The sequence below is a fragment of the Drosophila serrata genome, unplaced genomic scaffold (assembly GCF_035046125.1).
Source record: "Drosophila serrata isolate PLE 108 unplaced genomic scaffold, ASM3504612v1 contig_32, whole genome shotgun sequence".
Lineage (NCBI taxonomy): Eukaryota > Metazoa > Arthropoda > Insecta > Diptera > Drosophilidae > Drosophila > Drosophila serrata.
In genome coordinates this window covers 299,876-316,713 of record NW_028256930.1, presented here as the reverse complement: position 1 = coordinate 316,713, position 16,838 = coordinate 299,876, and the positions used below count along the sequence as shown (strand labels likewise).

At 42.2% G+C, this 16,838-nt stretch overlaps 4 protein-coding genes across 8 annotated transcripts; 2 read left to right on the top strand and 2 right to left on the bottom strand.

Moving 5' to 3' along the window:
* Window positions 1–6,542: 6,542 nt before the first annotated feature.
* LOC110191056 (transmembrane protein 179) lies at window positions 6,543–7,800 on the bottom strand. The gene is made up of 4 exons (XM_020961785.2): window positions 7,618–7,800; window positions 7,412–7,555; window positions 7,091–7,334; window positions 6,543–7,038 (listed from the first exon to the last, which is right to left on the bottom strand). Exons 1-4 carry the CDS (start codon window positions 7,725–7,727, stop codon window positions 6,835–6,837), a joined length of 702 nt encoding a protein of 233 aa, XP_020817444.2. The 5' UTR covers window positions 7,728–7,800; the 3' UTR covers window positions 6,543–6,834.
* Window positions 7,801–7,814: 14 nt separating this feature from the next.
* On the top strand, window positions 7,815–10,115 carry LOC110191381 (uncharacterized protein CG5902). 2 transcript variants are annotated; one of them, XM_086834005.1, is made up of 2 exons: window positions 7,815–7,943; window positions 8,292–10,115. In XM_086834005.1, the coding sequence occupies exon 2, from the start codon at window positions 8,800–8,802 to the stop codon at window positions 9,538–9,540; it is 741 nt and encodes a 246-aa protein (XP_086690131.1). In that variant the 5' UTR covers window positions 7,815–7,943; window positions 8,292–8,799; the 3' UTR covers window positions 9,541–10,115. The 2 variants fall into 2 exon arrangements, 1 of the variants encoding a protein (XP_086690131.1); XR_015271970.1 differs by having other exon boundaries at window positions 7,831–8,215; window positions 8,292–8,474.
* On the bottom strand, window positions 9,980–14,546 carry Epp (Ecdysteroid phosphate phosphatase). 4 transcript variants are annotated; one of them, XM_020962232.2, is made up of 8 exons: window positions 14,190–14,546; window positions 13,805–14,045; window positions 13,550–13,745; window positions 13,266–13,367; window positions 12,540–12,709; window positions 12,150–12,477; window positions 11,128–12,009; window positions 9,980–11,067 (listed from the first exon to the last, which is right to left on the bottom strand). In XM_020962232.2, exons 1-8 carry the CDS (start codon window positions 14,300–14,302, stop codon window positions 10,829–10,831), a joined length of 2,271 nt encoding a protein of 756 aa, XP_020817891.2. In that variant the 5' UTR covers window positions 14,303–14,546; the 3' UTR covers window positions 9,980–10,828. The 4 variants fall into 4 exon arrangements, with proteins under 4 accessions (XP_020817891.2, XP_086690099.1, XP_086690109.1 ...); XM_086833973.1 differs by having other exon boundaries at window positions 13,805–14,129; window positions 14,190–14,527; XM_086833983.1 differs by lacking the exon at window positions 12,540–12,709 and having other exon boundaries at window positions 14,190–14,527.
* On the top strand, window positions 14,528–16,749 carry Rab7 (RAS oncogene family member Rab7). Its single transcript, XM_020962237.2, has 4 exons — window positions 14,528–14,652; window positions 15,395–15,641; window positions 15,706–16,062; window positions 16,130–16,749. Exons 2-4 carry the CDS (start codon window positions 15,462–15,464, stop codon window positions 16,214–16,216), a joined length of 624 nt encoding a protein of 207 aa, XP_020817896.1. The 5' UTR covers window positions 14,528–14,652; window positions 15,395–15,461; the 3' UTR covers window positions 16,217–16,749.
* Window positions 16,750–16,838: the final 89 nt, after the last annotated feature.

Genomic DNA, 16,838 nt, shown 5'->3' with positions numbered 1-16,838 from the left:
GTAGAAGGTTTTTCCGACCCTATAAATGATTGCTTAATCAACATTAAAAGCCGAGTTAATCTAGTCACGTCCGTCTAATATGCCATTTGTAAAGCAATCTGTGAATCTTTTGAGATAGCCTTATATATATTCTCAGAACGGGTCAGAACGGACGACTATATCGTATAGCTGTCACAGAAACAATCGGAAAAAAATTAAAATAATTCGGAAATCTTTTCTGTGCTGCACTAGTAAATCTGCATACTGTGTTTGTTGGTCCTATTGTTAGTTTTCGACTAAAATTATAAAACCAAGAAAAAAAGGTATAAAACTAGACAACTTTTCCCAAAAATCATTGTTAAAAAAAACTCATAACTTATCCAAAAAATCATTAATTTCATTTCGAGAAGCTGTTCTGCGCTAATTTTTAATAGATTAACAAATCTGCATACTCAGTTTTCAAAAATTTATATTTGGACCAGACATGGCTAGAACGACTGGGCTGTTGATGCTGATCAAGAATATATATGGTTTATAGGGTCGGAAATGACACCTTCACTGCGCTTTAATCTTCTGATTGAAGCTATACTCCGAAAAAAGGTATAAAAACAGACAATTTTCTTAAATAATCCGAGTTTTCCAAACATCATAATTAAGCCAAAATAGCATTCATTTTGATTCGGAAAACTTTTCTGTGCAACTTTTTATAGCACTAACAAATCTGCATTCTGCGTTTGTTGATGCTGTTATAAGTTTCTGACTATAATTATAAAAACCCCGCAAAAAGGTATAAAAACAGACAATTTCTCCCAAAAATCATAGTTTTAAAAAACTCATAACTAAGCCAAAAAATCATTAATTTTAATTCGGAAAGCTGTTCTATGCTATTTTTTTAGTAGATTAACAAAGCTGCAAACTCAGTTTTTAAATATACAAAATTCAATTTTTTGTCAAATTTTGGCAATTTTAATGATGTAACCCCTTATAAAATTTTCAATTTTCGGAAAAATGTCGAAAATTTATTTTTTGACCAGACATGGCTAGAACGACTGGGCTGTTGATGCTGATCAAGAGTATATATGGTTTATAGGGTCGAAAATGACACCTTCACTGCGTTTTAATCTTCTGATTGAAGCTATACTCCGAAAAAAGGTTTAAAAACAGACAATTTTCTTAAATAATCGGAGTTTTCCAAACATCATAATTATGCCAAAAAAGCATTCATTTTGATTCGGAAAACTTATCTGCGCAACTTTTTATAGCACTAACAAATCTGCATACTGCGTTTGTTGATGCTGTTAAAAGTTTCTGACTAAAACAATAAAAACCTCCAAAATGGCATAAAAACTTAAAATTTTTCCCAAAAATCATAGTTTTAAAAAACTCATAACTAAGCCAAAAAATCATTAATTTTAATTCGGAAAGCTGTTCAATGCTATTTTTTAGTAGATTAACAAAGCTGCATACTCAGTTTTTAAATTAAAAAAATTCAATTTGTTGTCAAATTTTGGCAATTTTAATGATGTAACCCCTTATAAAATTTTCAATTTTCGGAAAAATGTCGAAAATTTATTTTTTGACCAGACATGGCTAGAACGACTGGGCTGTTGATGCTGATCAAGAATATATATGGTTTATAGGGTCGAAAATGACTCCTTCACTGCGTTTTAATCTTCTGATTGAAGCTATACTCCGAAAAAAGGTATAAAAACAGACAATTTTCTTAAATAATCGGAGTTTTCCAAACATCATAATTATGCCAAAAAAGCATTCATTTTGATTCGGAAAACTTTTCTGTGCAACTTTTTATAGCACTAACAAATCTGCATACTGCGTTTGTTGATGCTGTTATAAGTTTCTGACTATAATTATAGAAACCCCGCAAAAAGGTATAAAAACAGACAATTTTCTTAAATAATCGGAGTTTTCCAAACATCATAATTATGCCAAAAGAGCATTCATTTTGATTCGGAAAACTTTTCTGTGCAACTTGTTATAGCACTAACAAATCTGCATACTGCGTTTGTTGATGCTGTTAAAAGTTTCTGACTAAAGCAATAAAAAACTCCAAAATGGTATAAAAACAGACAATTTTTCCAAAAAATCATAGTTTTAAAAAACTCATAACTAAGCCAAAAAATCATTTATTTTAATTCGGAAAGCTGTTCAATACTATTTTTTAGTAGATTAACAAAGCTGCATACTCAGTTTTTAAATTAAAAAAATTCAATTTGTTGTCAAATTTTGGCAATTTTAATGATGTAACCCCTTATAAAATTTTCAATTTTCGGAAATATGTCGAAAATTTATTTTTTGACCAGACATGGCTAGAACGACTGGGCTGTTGATGCTGATCAAGAATATATATGGTTTATAGGGTCGAAAATGACTCCTTCACTGCGTTTTAATCTTCTGATTAAAGCTATACTCCGATAACAATTTTCTTAAATAATCGGAGTTTTCCAAACATCATAATTAAGCCAAAATAGCATTCATTTTGATTCGGAAAACTTTTCTGTGCAACTTTTTATAGCACTAACAAATCTGCATACTGCGTTTGTTGATGCTGTTATAAGTTTCTGACTATAATTATAAAAACCCCGCAAAAAGGTATAAAAACAGACAATTTTTCCAAAAAATCATAGTTTTAGAAAACTCACAACTAAGCCAAAAAATCATTAATTTTAATTCGAAAACCTGTTCAATACTATTTTTTAGTAGATTAACAAAGCTGCATACTCAGTTTTTAAATATACAAAATTCAATTTTTTGTTAAATTTTGGCAATTTTAATGATGCAACCCCTTATAAAATTTTCAATTTTCGGAAAAATGTCGAAAATTTATTTTTTGACCAGACATGGCTAGAACGACTGGGCTGTTGATGCTGATCAAGAATATATATGGTTTATAGGGTCGGAAATGATTCCTTCACTGCGTTTTAATCTTCGAATTGAAGCTATACTCCGAAAAAGGCATAAAAACAGACAATTTTCTTAAATAATCGGAGTTTTCCAAACATCATAATTAAGCCAAAATAGCATTCATTTTGATTCGGAAAACTTTTCTGTGCAACTTTTTATAGCACTAACAAATCTGCATACTGCGTTTGTTGATTCTGTTAAAAGTTTCTGACTAAAGCAATAAAAAACTCCAAAATGGTATAAAAACAGACAATTTTTCCAAAAAATCATAGTTTTAAAAAACTCAGGACTAAGCCAAAAAATCATTAATTTTAATTCGGAAAGCTGTTCTATGCTATTTTTTAGTAGATTAACAAAGCTGCATACTCAGTTTTTAAATATACAAAATTCAATTTTTTGTCAAATTTTGGCAATTTTAATGATGTAACCCCTTGTAAAATGTTCCATTTTCGGAAAAATGGCAAAAATTTATTTTTTGACCAGACATGGCTAGAACGACTGGGCTGTTGATGCTGATCAAGAATATATATGGTTTATAGGGTCGGAAATGACTCCTTCACTGCGTTTTAATCTTCTGATTGAAGCTATACTCCGAAAAAAGGTATAAAAACAGACAATTTTCTTAAATAATCGGAGTTTTCCAAACATCATAATTAAGCCAAAATAGCATTCATTTTGATTCGGAAAACTTTTCTCTGCAACTTTTTATAGCACTAACAAATCTGCATACTGCGTTTGTTGATGCTGTTAAAAGTTTCTGACTAAAACAATAAAAACCTCCAAAATGGCATAAAAACAGACAATTTTTCCCAAAAATCATAGTTTTAAAAAACTCATAACTAAGCCAAAAAATCATTAATTTTAATTCGGAAAGCTGTTCTATGCTATTTTTTAGTAGATTAACAAAGCTGCATACTCAGTTTTTAAATATACAAAATTCAATTTTTTGTCAAATTTTGGCAATTTTAATGATGTAACCCCTTATAAAATTTTCAATTTTCGGAAAAATGTCGAAAATTTATTTTTTGACCAGACATGGCTAGAACGACTGGGCTGTTGATGCTGATCAAGAATATATATGGTTTATAGGGTCGAAAATGACTCCTTCACTGCGTTTTAATCTTCTGATTAAAGCTATATTCCGAAAAAAGGTTTAAAACAGACAATTTTCTTAAATAATCGGAGTTTTCCAAACATCATAATTAAGCCAAAATAGCATTCATTTTGATTCGGAAAACTTTTCTGTGCAACTTGTTATAGCACTAACAAATCTGCCTACTGCGTTTGTTGATGCTGTTATAAGTTTCTGACTATAATTATAAAAACCCCGCAAAAAGGTATAAAAACAGACAATTTTTCCCAAAAATCATAGTTTTAAAAAACTCAGAACTAAGCCAAAAAATCATTAATTTTAATTCGGAAAGCTGTTTTATGCTATTTTTTAGTAGATTAACAAAGCTGCATACTCAGTTGTTAAATATACAAAATTCAATTTTTTGTCAAATTTTGGAAATTTTAATGATGTAACCCCTTATAAAATTTTCAATTTTCGGAAAAATGTCGAAAATTTATTTTTTGACCAGACATGGCTAGAACGACTGGGCTGTTGATGCTGATCAAGAATATATATGGTTTATAGGGTCGGAAATGATTCCTTCACTGCGTTTTAATCTTCTGATTGAAGCTATACTCCGATAAAAAGTATAAAAACAGACAATTTTCTTAAATAATCGGAGTTTTCCAAACATCATAATTAAGCCAAAATAGCATTCATTTTAATTCGGAAAAACAGGCATCATATTTAAGCCAAAAATGCTTTAATTTTAATTCGAAAAGCTGTTTTGTGATAGTTTTGAAATCGCTTACAAATCTGCATACTGCGTTTGAAAAAGAAACTTTGAATTTGAACTGTTAGAAATAACAAATCCAACAACAAAACGGAAATCCAATTTGGCGTATTCCCCATACAAATTTCTTAAATTCTTGGTTTTGTGTACCAGGCAAACAGAAAGCTCCGCAAGCAGCTATTCAGTTGATTAAAAAGTTCTAAAATAACGGATCTTAAAAGAGAGGAACTTGAAGAACCTCCTCTGATTGGTCAGTTCAAAGGTAAACCAAGGTCGGCCATTAGGTTAAATTCAAATGTAAACAAAGTGCGGCCATTAAAAAGTCCTGAAGTAACGGATCTTCAAAGAGGTGAAAGATAAGAACATCTCTGATTGGTCAATTCAAACGTAAACAAAGGGCGGCCATTAAGAAAGCTGAAAAGATCCGTTATAAACAGCTCGTGCTGTTGTGCTGCTGGGTTGCTGCTGCCCTCTGTTTCTGTTTGCCTGGTTGAATTAGTCTGACTACAACCCATTTTTGGAAGAAATAACAACAAATCCAACAACACACGTAGCTGAAATAACGAAATTCGCTATTCAACTCGAGCCTCATGTACCAGGCAAACAGAACGTTCAGCAAGCAGCTGATCCGCTGATACAAATGTCATAAAATAACGGATCTTAAAAGAGGGAAATGTGAAGATCCTCTCTATAATTGGTCAATTCAAATGTAAACAAAGGGCGGCCATTAGATTAAATTCAAATGTAAACAAAGGTCGACCATTAAAGTTCTGAAGTAACCTCTGATTGGTCAATTTAAACGTAAACAAAGGGCGTCCATTAGGTTCTGGAAAAGATCCGTTATAAACAGCTCGTGCTGTTGTGCTGCTGGGTTGCTGCTGCCATCTGTTTCTGTGTGCCTGGTTACACCAATTGTTGAATTAGTCTAACTACAGCCCATTTTTGGAAGAAATAACAACAAATCCAACAACACACGTAGCTGAAATAACGAAATTCGCTATTCAACTCGAGCCTCTATGTACCAGGCAAACAGAACGTTCAGCAAGCAGCTGATCCGCTGATACAAATGTCATAAAATAGCGGATCTTCAAAGAGAGGAACGTGAAGAACCTCTCTCTAATTGGTCAATTCAAATGTAAACGAAGGGCGGCCATTAGATTAAATTCAAATGTAAACAAAGGGCGGCCATTAAAGTTTTATAGTAACCTCTCTGATTGGTCAATTTAAACGTAAACAAAGGGAGCCATTAGGAAAGTTGAAAAGATCCGTTATAATCAGCACGTGCTGTTGTGCTGCTGCTGAGTTGCTGCCAGCTGTTTCTGTTTGCCTGGTATAATTATTAAATTTGTCTGCTTAAATAACGCCGAGCCGGGGCTAGGCAGATGTGCTTGTTTCGTTCGTACCAGGATCGGTGGAGCACCTTGCCAGCGTGCGTCTCCTCTTTTTCGACAGATGCATCGCTGATAATGCGCACGTCGTCGTGGACGTCGAGCTGGGAGAGCGGACCGGACTTACCGCGGGCCTTAGTTACAATAAAGTCGTCAAAGGAGTAATGGTGCGGCAGTACCAGGTCCTCCTTGACATACATCAGCTGGTTGGCCATTACGGTCTTCAGTTCAAATCTAATAATTTCCATACAATCAGAGCACTTTAGTTAAACAGAAGGTGACCAGTAGGATGTGAATACCTGTTCATAATTTACTTAAAATTAAAAGTCGTATAACAAATAGATTTAGTATAAATTTGCAAAAATCAAAATCACAATACACCAGTTCCTTATACTCAAACAAATCCTTTAAATAATCATAATTCTATTTTACTATGAGTAACATGGAATATTCGATTAAATACATACATATATACAATACATATCACGTAAACTTGGCTCAATCATAGCTCTAATATCTTTAGTAAGTGCTCACATATTAGCTTTTAAACTGCGCTACATATAAAGGTTGTGTCGCTGATGGGTTTCTGCCTCGATGATAAGGACGAGGACCAAATGACAGATAATGATTAACACGCAAATCATGAGGAATACGTAGAGAATTACGAATTGCTGGCTATTGCTGACAACAAACGCCAACTATTTGTTCTGCTCTGAGTCGGACGAGATGTTCGAGGCAATGGGGGGAGTTGACCTGCCGTCGTACTGCTGCTGATTCACCAGACGCTGGCGCTCCAAATACATGGACACCTTGATGTTGCGCACCTGATGGTTGTCGATGAGCTTTAACAATGCGATGACGCCGATGCCAACGGATATTGCGAACGATCCCCAGGCACCAAACTAAAAGTATTAAAGGTTAATTGGAGCTTCATGAGTTGTGTCATTGGCTTACCTGAGTGGTGCCCATTTCGATGTAAAAGCCAGAAGTGTTAATCTTTTCGGTGTCACCGCGGATGATGTTCTGGCCGGCGGAAATAGCGCAGGACGGGAAGCGCTCGGTCATGCCGTCGCACCAAACGATGAAGCCCAGCGTGATGAATATGGCTGACAAAATGGACATGGCCAGCATCCAAATGCCCAAGACCACATCAATGAACAGAGCTATAAACGAGGCCTCCTCCTTCATTCGGGCATATCTACAGCGCAGAGATTAGATTAGATTTGAAGTTTAATGAACGCAGTCCTAGAGGAACGGCGCTTCGCAGGTACATACCGATATATCTGCACCACCGAGATAATGAGCAGGAAGACTCCCGTGATCAGCGGGAAGTTGCAGAAGCCAGTAGAGGCCCACTGGACGTCGAACATGCCGTCCTCCTCCCGCCATTTGCCAGTCGTGAAGAGTAGACAGTGTCCGCTGCGGGAATAGTAAAAGTTTATTAACTCGCAGGGGACAAAAACTGCGCACTTCTCTCCTACCAGAATTGGTCGAGGTTGATGAACAGCGGCACAACGATGCACAGCGACAATATGAATAGGATGACATGGCCAGCGATTTGGCTGAGCTGAAGCACATTGGCCAAGGCCATTTTGCGTTTTTACCCAAAAATAATAATAAAACAATTCCAGGGGTAAACTATAGTCTTCTTCAGTTGTTGCGCCTATCGATAAAAAGTGTTGGAAAGTGCCAGCTGATCCGATAGACGGCAATCGATTAATAGCTGAGGCCCTGGCTGTGGAAACGACCATCTCTAGTTTGCCCTGAACTCGTAAAAAAGTGTAAAATTTGTTTACATTAAAAAAAGGTAAAATAGAGTACTTAAAAAGCACCTGACGTGCCCGAAAATCCCTATATAGGACACCCAAAACTAAGAACCGCGTGCATGCTTGAGGGCGTGGGCCTTGGTCAGCGCGGGGGTGGGGGAACTGGCAATGCGAACAAAGAGCAATTAAAGCGATAGGGGGCAGTGAGACAGAGACAGCGAGAACTGCAGTGCTCGCCTGCTTTCTCCTCCGTCTCTCCGCCAATCTCTCCCCTGCATTCCGCATTCCGATAGAGGCTGTTGTGAAACGAAAGGTGAAGATCGCTCGGGCGAAGTGGAGACCCCGTGAAAAAAGGCACTCTCCCCAATCCTCCATTCCCTTATTTGCAGACGCAGCAGAAGCAGCGGCGGCAGCGGACCAGTGGAGAGCAGTTCGATGAAGTGCTTATGAGCTCTAGCTAAGCAGCAGGACGGCAGCCAAGGAACACGGAGACAGGACGAGGTCGAGGTCCGCAACTGGAACTGGAACTGGATCTCAGGGTGCAAGGTGCTAGGTGCAGGCTTCACAGGAAAGACTACATACACTGGAGGGCAGCAGCAGGTGACCTAGTTTTGCCCCGCAGACGGTAAGCGATCGCCCACACTGGCCACCGGCCGACATTGGCGAAACTCACACCTCGCATTCCCTTTACAGGACAATACCACACTTGGATTAGAGGACACGCTTGGCTGGCGTTTCTGTGCAACTCCTTCCTGGGGCTGTTCTGTTGTGTTATTATTGAACTTGGAGCATCAACGTGCACTGCCATTAGCTATAATCTTAATATACACTCATCGTAGCCATCGTAGCCATCGTAGCCTACCTAACGTAATTAGCGTACTTGACTTAACAAGCAGCATGTCCAACTCCCACTACAACAACTACCAGCAGCAGCAGCCGCACTCCAGCAATGGGGACAACGGCGAGTACCAGCACCAGCAGATGGTGCACCAGCCGCAGCGGGGGTTCTCCAACGGCCACGGTGGCATGAAGAGCGTGGCAGTGCCGGATATGTGCCTCTTCTGCTTCGAGGTGCTCGACTGTGAGCTGAACAACGTGGACGGGCCGGCGATGCCGATGTTCAGCAACGACGCCTATCCACTGTTCGTCACCTGGAAGATTGGTCGCGACAAACGGTTACGTGGCTGCATCGGCACGTTTAGCGCCATGGAGCTGCATCATGGTCTGCGAGAGTACGCCCTGACCAGCGCCTTTAAGGACTCACGCTTCGCTCCCATTTCGCGCGACGAGCTGCCAAGACTTACGGTCTCTGTGTCGATCCTACAGAACTTTGAGGAGGCGCAGGGGCACCTGGATTGGCAGCTCGGTGTGCATGGGATTCGCATCGAGTTCCTGACGGAGCGTGGCTGCAAGCGCACGGCCACCTACCTGCCGCAGGTAGCCACCGAACAGGGCTGGGATCAGCTGCAGACCATCGATTCGCTCCTGCGCAAGGGCGGCTATCGGGCAGCAATTACCCAGGAGATGCGAAAGTCTATCAAGTTAACGCGCTATCGCTCGCAGGAGATCCAGATGCACTATAAGGAGTACCGGGAGTATCAGGAGCGGCGTGCTCAGTTCGGAAAGGTGCAGTGCTAACAATTGGACAGGCCGGCGGCGAGACGATGATCCTGGCTGAGGGCAGGCCTGCTGGCCGTCGTCCTCCTGCTGCTGCTAGCCTTTGAGTTCATCCCAGCTTGGCGGCCGTTCGCTTAAGCCGAGAGCTGGGAGCTTTCCCAGCATCTCTTTCCATAGCAATTTTACGCCCTCTGCTGGTTCATCTTCTTCGCAACGTTGGCGTACTTGAATTGATCGCCTTTTAATTACTTTTATGTAACATTTTAATGCTTAACATACTTAAGCGGCAGCGAATCCGTAAGCGACTTTCAACGGATTGGAACTACTTTCCGACGAAGCGCCTTGCTGGTTTTCTCTTTTAAATCAAATACAGACACAAACTAAACAAAGCAAGCATATAGTATATATATATAGGGTTATATATTACCGAATCCATAAAGAATACAAAACGCAGCAGATATGAAATTCAAGTAATATGTTCAGCAATTATATATATTATTAGATTTAACAACTAAACCAATTACATTACTAATTCTAATTATATTCGCATTAAATAAAGGCCGACCCCTTCCGAGTCGCACAAGACAATGCAATAATTTGTCAGGTCTTTTCTCTCGGGGATCGACGAAGCGAAATACGATCTCAATGGAGTACAAGATAATGTATGTAAATAGTTTATTGTTCCATTATGTTGTGCGTTGTTACATGGGCATGTTTGTACTTCTAAATCTAGTCGATAATATCGATTTATGTTACTGTGTTTTGGGACTTTACGTTCGCGGTGATCTCTAAACAGATTGCTGAGAATGTCTGCCTCTTGGATATATATTTAGGTAGCTAAAAGATAAAGCTGCGCTACGCAGCAAGGCTAATCGAGCGATCCAAACAACTAAGCTAGCAACAGAGCAAGTTAATCTATGGCTAAAGCGGAGAGCTAGCGCTCAATAACTATAATTACTGGCATATATTCAATATATATATAGTCGATACATCGCATTGACTGCAATAAAGTATGTGTCCATAGGCAAGCAAAGCGCTCAAGCTAAGTTAATTATTGTTTAATATGATGGATTCTGCACCAATCAATGCAACTTAAATCGCTTTTGTCGCTTACAACTTCAATTTTAATGGCAGTTACAAACAGCTTAGTTAAGCGTCAATGCCTGAACAGCAAATTATATAACTTTAAGTTACCTAAACAATCAATTTACGTATGTTCCGTTCCGTGCGCCCCCTTGTTTTGGCCCAGCCCCATCGATCCACAATTCGCGTCTCAGTGCTTGCACAGAAACTGCTCTAAACACTGGCACTAGGTGGTCGACAAGGCATTCCACTCGAATCGCGGATTCTTCGAGTGCGTCACCGGCAGGCACTCAGGCTCCACCAGCTTCCAAACGCCATCCATCTGCTCAACAGTGGCCAGACTGCAGTACGGGATCTTATGGATGACCTGACGCAGTTCGTTCGTACTGCGGGGAGCGCCGCCGGTTAACTGACGAGAGCATGTGTCCAGTGTGGTCGCATGGGCCACGACCAGAATATTTCCAGCTGAGGGAAAAAATAACAATGAGTTTATCTACGATAGAACCTTGTCGTGGTGCCACTTACTCGTCTGTTCTAACAGCTGCTGAATAACATCATTGTTGCGCTCGTAAAACTGCTCTGTAGATTCTTTGAGGCGGACGGTCAGGTCGGAAGACGGCTGTACAGGCTCGTAGTCCAAATCGACGTTGTACTGGGCCTCGACCAGCTCGTTCTTGGTCAGCCAATCCGGCACACCGCTGGGATACCAGGCCATCCACTCGAACAGGCCAGGCTCCACCTTGATCTTGTGCTTGCCCGTAAGATTTAGCCCGTCTAGAGCACTGGTGCAGGTCTGGATGCAGCGGTATGAGGGCGAACAGTAGACATGGTCGATCTGCACCTGAGCCTCCAGCAAGGCCTGTCCAATAAGATTGGCCTGGTAGACACCGATATTGGTCAGCGGTGAGTCATTCTGCCAGCCCTCGGGGCTATTTTTTCGACGTGGCAGTGCCTTGGGCATGTTTAGATCCTTCCGCATGTAGTTACCGAACTCATCGAAGCAGTAGGGAATCCATGTGCCGAAAGTGAAGTCCACACGCTCGCCATGCCGCATAATGTAGATTTTTCGGTTTTTGGCGTGCGAGGCATCCATGGAGCCCGGCTGCAGTGAGTGGTCAGAGTGGACACTGAGTGTGTCGTCTGGACGTGGTGGCTGAGCAGTCGGTGGCTCCACCATGATCTCGTCCACCGGCTGCTTGGATATGGAAGTGGAGCAGGAAGACATATTGGTCGTAATCTCGATTGTGGGCGTGTTTGGGTTGTGTTGCTGGGTTAGGTTTTGGCTGTTGAGCAACTGCACGGAAGGAAGTTCCAAGCAGGGTTTCAGTGTCTGCCGCAAATATTTCTCAACACTCTGCTCGGACTCCTCGAACGACGAGCCCTCAATTATCTCGGGATGTGCTGTATCTAAAAAAAGATAAATGTATGGCATTAAAATAAAATATAACTTGGTAGCCCTAAAATGTAGATTTGTAATCAATAATTAAGAGTAGGCTTCTCTTCTACGCGCACAAAAACTCAATTTTAATCAACAATTGATGGCCTACCCTGCTGCAAGTCACGCTGGCGCTCCTCAGGCTCCGTCGATATGCTGCGTCCGTCCACAATGTCCAGATCTTCGGCAGAGGTCAGGGAAGATGCCACGCTCTTCGACAGCTGAACCACTCGATGCAAGGTCCAGGCGTCCGATTCGGCAGTGCGTTCGGTGTAGTTAACGGGAAGGTGACCCGTGCTTCCAGTTAGCCAGGAAATGCCCTCGGCCCAGCCGTCACTGGAGCTGTCCACCACGTCGCTGTTCAAGTAGATGTAGTCGCCAATCCGGAGCTCCAACTCATCCGTCTCGTGCGGGTTGTGTGGATATACGACCTTCTGGACCTGCAAAGAAAGCAATTTGGGATTAGAACTCGTCGTTAGATGTGTGTGCCAAGCGCTCTAACTTGTTTGGTTGCGAGCCGCGGATCGCGGGAATAGAGGCGCAGTTCCCAATTGGAGGCGCAGCTGGCGTCTAGTGTTTCCACGAGTGCTTTCAGTGCATTGAACTGTGCCTGCGGGAACTGGTAGGCGAGCGTCAGGTGCAGGCTCTTTACGTGTGGCTCGAGTGAGATGGCTACGGGGAGTCAGAGTTGGAGATAGAAGCTATTAGTGACCGATCGCTGGATGGGACAGCCAATTACTGAATGGAAACTTAGAGCGGTGGGGCCTGCTTATATGCGAATTTCTGTCTAGGGTGGCCAGGGTGACTCGATCTTTTGATAAGGAATGTACTCAAAAAATTCATTATCGCATAAAGTAATCTTTAGGGAATGCCCAGCGTCAAAATTATAAGTATTTGGATGTTTGGCCCTTAAATAATTCTTCTTTTATTATATATTTTAGGTAGTCTAACATCCAATTCAAAGTGAATTTAAAAATGAAAAAGAAAGCAAGAAAGGAACCAAAAAAGTCGATTCACCTTGGTATGTATAGAGCTCTAAATGTGAAAAACAATAAACTACAATTAGCAGCGTCACGGCGAGTGCCGTCAAAATTAGTAAATTATCTACTATAGCGGGTGAGTGAGGCATGCATCGTGTGATAAGAGGGTGATCGGGTGAGTGAGTTTCTACAGATAAGCAGATAGGGCCCATTTTATGCATTCTAATGGTTCTAGGCTATTGGCTTACATCGACTGCTGCGTGGAATGCACCGAGTGCCCGAGGAGACAGCTCCGCACCATGGGAAGCAGGCCACAATGGCGTCCAACTGCTCGTAGGTGTCGCTTATGACTGTTCAGCATTCCGATTCCGGGGATTAGTAGGTAGCAAGTAGCAGGAAGAGAGTAGAATATAACATAACCGTAAGCCACTCCGAAACTTGGAAAAGTCGTTAGCCGAACCGAACAGAAACGTAAGAAAGGTAAACCAAAAAACAACCCAAAGAGAGTGTGCAACCAACAGTGGGGGCATACTTGAGTTGGAAACCTCCTTGACGTACTGCAGGGCCAGTCGCTTAAGATAATTGGCATCCTCTTCGGACACAAAGAAGCCCATAAAGTTCTGGCTCATATAGGGCTCCAGCTTGAGCGGACGGTCAAGCAGAGCGCCAGTCATGTCCACCACCTGCTTGAGGGCCTTTGACAACTGCAGGGAGCACTCATCCGGAGCCTGTAAATAGATCGAACGGCGTCAAAATTCGTTTTGGACTTTCGTATCTAAATGCTTACCTTAAAAAACGATACCAGCGTTATGTGGGGCACGTAATTGTGGGCTCCGTTCCAGCCGCACATTTTGCGCGACTTGGCCCAGAATTCCTCCAACTGCTGCAGAAACGGACCCGTGGGGCAAGCATAAATAATGTACTCCCTGGGTGCGCACTCGTCTAGCGTGGCATCGTTGACATGTGCCAGTAGCCAGTCGGAGGCAATCTGAACGCCTCGATTGCCCGTCGAAGCCAGAGCTTTCTCCCTGCGGGCGTTGAAAAAAAATCAATACTTTGCCTCCCTCGACCAGCGACCCCTTCGGTGGACCAACATCTAACCCGGCCAGTCTCTATTGAAGAGGGGATTGGTCTGGACTACTGCCACCCGACAAGATGCGGGGAATACTCACGCTCTGTGCCTGGGAAAGCCCATTTGGAGCAATGTTTGGAGCGGCGTCAGGTGCTGCTTGGAGATGCAGATCCGTGTTGGCGTCTGACTCTTGCGCGGCGGAAGCGTGGCCATGTCGATTCTTGGCTCCTCCTTATGCCCCAGGGTCCAGCGTGTGGCAGCGTTCGGTCCCTAAAGGTATTGTCAATAGTTTTCAGTGATAATTTCAACAAAAAAATAGGATACGTTAATTGGGCTGATAAAACAGTGTTGGCTAGCTTTCGATTGCCCAAAGATGTTGGCAGATCTATCGATGGGTCTCCGCAATACCTATCGATGTTGTGCAATCGATTGCACATTAGTGATGAGAGCGATTCTCCTGGCGAGAAAACAACAAAATTCACTGCGTAATTAATTGAGTATTTTCATAAAATTGAGGCGAACCACAAAGAAACAACTCGCAGACTGTTCATTAAGTGTTCATAGTAAGTGCCAGTGTAACGGAAAAATAGTGAAAAACGAAGGTGCAGTGCCCAAAAAAATGTTACGCAGCAGGCAAAAACTGCACACGGAAAATGCCATTGGAGGGGCTCCAACGAACATACACACGAATGTACACACAAAGGCCCACGCACACTGACGCAACTGTGGTGCTCCGCCGTAATGGTGGGCTGGCTGTGTGTATTTGTGTGTACTTGTGATGCACAAAAACAAGTTGTTCGTGGACTACAAGGAGGATAGCGGGTGGCATCAGCCTTTTCGGCCATTTCGCACTAATTTCATTGCTGCCCCAGTGCAACTCCCCCTTCAGGGTCAACCGAGGAAGTGTGGAAATGGGCGTTTTCCCTGCCTGTCGGTTGCTGCTGGTGGTGTCCGTCCATCTATTACTTGAAGTGACCTCGGTCTTTGTTTGTGGCTCTCGCTCACTTTCTCCGCAGCTCCGCCAGCTAATAAGCAGTGATCACGCTTTATCGCCCCTATGCGGGCCAGCCAAACTTCCCCTCTCCGCTTATCATTGTATTGCGATCACTCATTGTGGACTGCACAGAATGACTCATGTGTTTGCGCGTTTATCACAGCGTTGAATGGATCAGTACCTCGCACTGTTGTCCGTCTCATCATGCACTGGCCAATCCAGCTGTTGCCACGCCGTGTGCTATTCCTTTTCCCATTTGTAATCGCATTAGGCAGTGGTATTTTTAACACCCAAATCGATACTATTTGCAGAAAAAGCCAAAATCCAAACGAAAGAACCATCGTATCCGAGTGAACCAGCCCTCCAACATACATAACAATGGCCAGCCGCAGAAAATCACTCCTGAAAGTCATCATTCTGGGTGACAGCAGCGTGGGCAAGACCTCGCTTATGAATCAGTATGTAAACAAACGCTTCTCCAACCAATACAAAGCTACGATCGGAGCTGATTTCTGCACGAAAGAAGTGGTTGTCAACGACCGAGTTGTCACAATGCAGGTAAGTTCACCACCCTCTTGCATTGCCGCTTATCAAAAGATGCCTAATTGCATTTTTCGTGCAGATCTGGGACACTGCTGGCCAGGAACGCTTCCAGTCGCTCGGTGTGGCCTTCTACCGCGGCGCTGACTGTTGTGTGCTCGTCTACGACGTGACGGCGCCAAACTCGTTCAAGAATCTCGACTCATGGCGCGATGAGTTCTTAATACAGGCCAGTCCACGCGATCCCGAGCACTTTCCCTTTGTGGTGCTAGGAAACAAGGTGGACCTGGACAACCGTCAGGTGTCCACGCGTCGGGCGCAGCAGTGGTGCCAATCGAAGAACGACATACCCTACTACGAGACGTCCGCCAAGGAGGGCATCAACGTGGAGATGGCGTTTCAAATCATAGCCAAGAATGCGCTCGAGTTGGAGGCAGAGGTGCGTATCAACATCAGTAGTTCCCTTAGTGTTGCACATCTCTTAATTCCTTTTTTTTTTGCTACAGGCTGAGGTCATCAACGATTTCCCCGATCAGATAACCTTGGGCCCACAATCCAATCGTCCTTCAAACCCTGACAACTGTCAGTGCTAATGCAATAGCAGTCGCAGCGGGGATTATTACACAATCTATATTATTAAATAATATTTCCAACATAATAATATGAACAAGAGAAGCAAGCAACTCGGTGGACGACGATGGAGGAGTGTTCTATGTTTAAGTAAAACAATTTCAGCAACAACAGCATAGTAATTAATTAACAGATAGGATGCAAAGATCAGATTCAGATTTAACATCGGCAGACGCAGCAGACTCTAGGCAAGGGCTTTAACCGCAATATTCCGGAATCCAACCAAATTCACGACCCAATCGTTTAATAAGTAAAAAATCAGTGCTCTGTGTGCTCTCGTATTTAAAAATTCATGTTAATAACCGCCCGCCTTCTCCCTAGTACTATTTTCGCCATTTAATTAGTCAAATTTTGCACGTAACCGCTGCAAGCTTTGCAACAACAACAACAACAACAACAGTAACAACATTGAGTATACAAGTATCTTCGAAGCAAAAAACAAAAAAATCTTGTGATTGTAAATTTAATAAAGAATACTAACCTTTTTTAAATGTAATTAACGACATACTTTGCCGCACCATCGACTTCTGATCGGCTCAGATCCAAATACCTATATGCCCTTGCAAGATATTCGAGTGTGAATTT

What these genes read in the sequence shown, in the direction of transcription:
- Epp (XM_020962232.2), bottom strand. Translation starts at nt 14,302, where the DNA reads ATGGCCACGCTTCCGCCGCGCAAGAGTCAGACGCCAACACGGATCTGC. An exon ending in GGCTTTCCCAGGCACAGAGC is followed by an intron (nt 14,046 to 14,189) that starts GTGAGTATTCCC and finishes CAACGCCCGCAG; the next exon opens with GGAGAAAGCTCTGGCTTCGA. An exon ending in CCAGCGTGACTTGCAGCAGG is followed by an intron (nt 12,010 to 12,149) that starts GTAGGCCATCAA and finishes ATCTTTTTTTAG; the next exon opens with ATACAGCACATCCCGAGATA.
- LOC110191056 (XM_020961785.2), bottom strand. Translation starts at nt 7,727, where the DNA reads ATGGCCTTGGCCAATGTGCTTCAGCTCAGCCAAATCGCTGGCCATGTC. An exon ending in ATCAACCTCGACCAATTCTG is followed by an intron (nt 7,556 to 7,617) that starts GTAGGAGAGAAG and finishes CTATTCCCGCAG; the next exon opens with CGGACACTGTCTACTCTTCA. An exon ending in TCGGTGGTGCAGATATATCG is followed by an intron (nt 7,335 to 7,411) that starts GTATGTACCTGC and finishes TCTGCGCTGTAG; the next exon opens with ATATGCCCGAATGAAGGAGG.
- LOC110191381 (XM_086834005.1), top strand. Translation starts at nt 8,800, where the DNA reads ATGTCCAACTCCCACTACAACAACTACCAGCAGCAGCAGCCGCACTCC.
- Rab7 (XM_020962237.2), top strand. Translation starts at nt 15,462, where the DNA reads ATGGCCAGCCGCAGAAAATCACTCCTGAAAGTCATCATTCTGGGTGAC. An exon ending in ACCGAGTTGTCACAATGCAG is followed by an intron (nt 15,642 to 15,705) that starts GTAAGTTCACCA and finishes TTTTTCGTGCAG; the next exon opens with ATCTGGGACACTGCTGGCCA. An exon ending in CGCTCGAGTTGGAGGCAGAG is followed by an intron (nt 16,063 to 16,129) that starts GTGCGTATCAAC and finishes TTTTTGCTACAG; the next exon opens with GCTGAGGTCATCAACGATTT.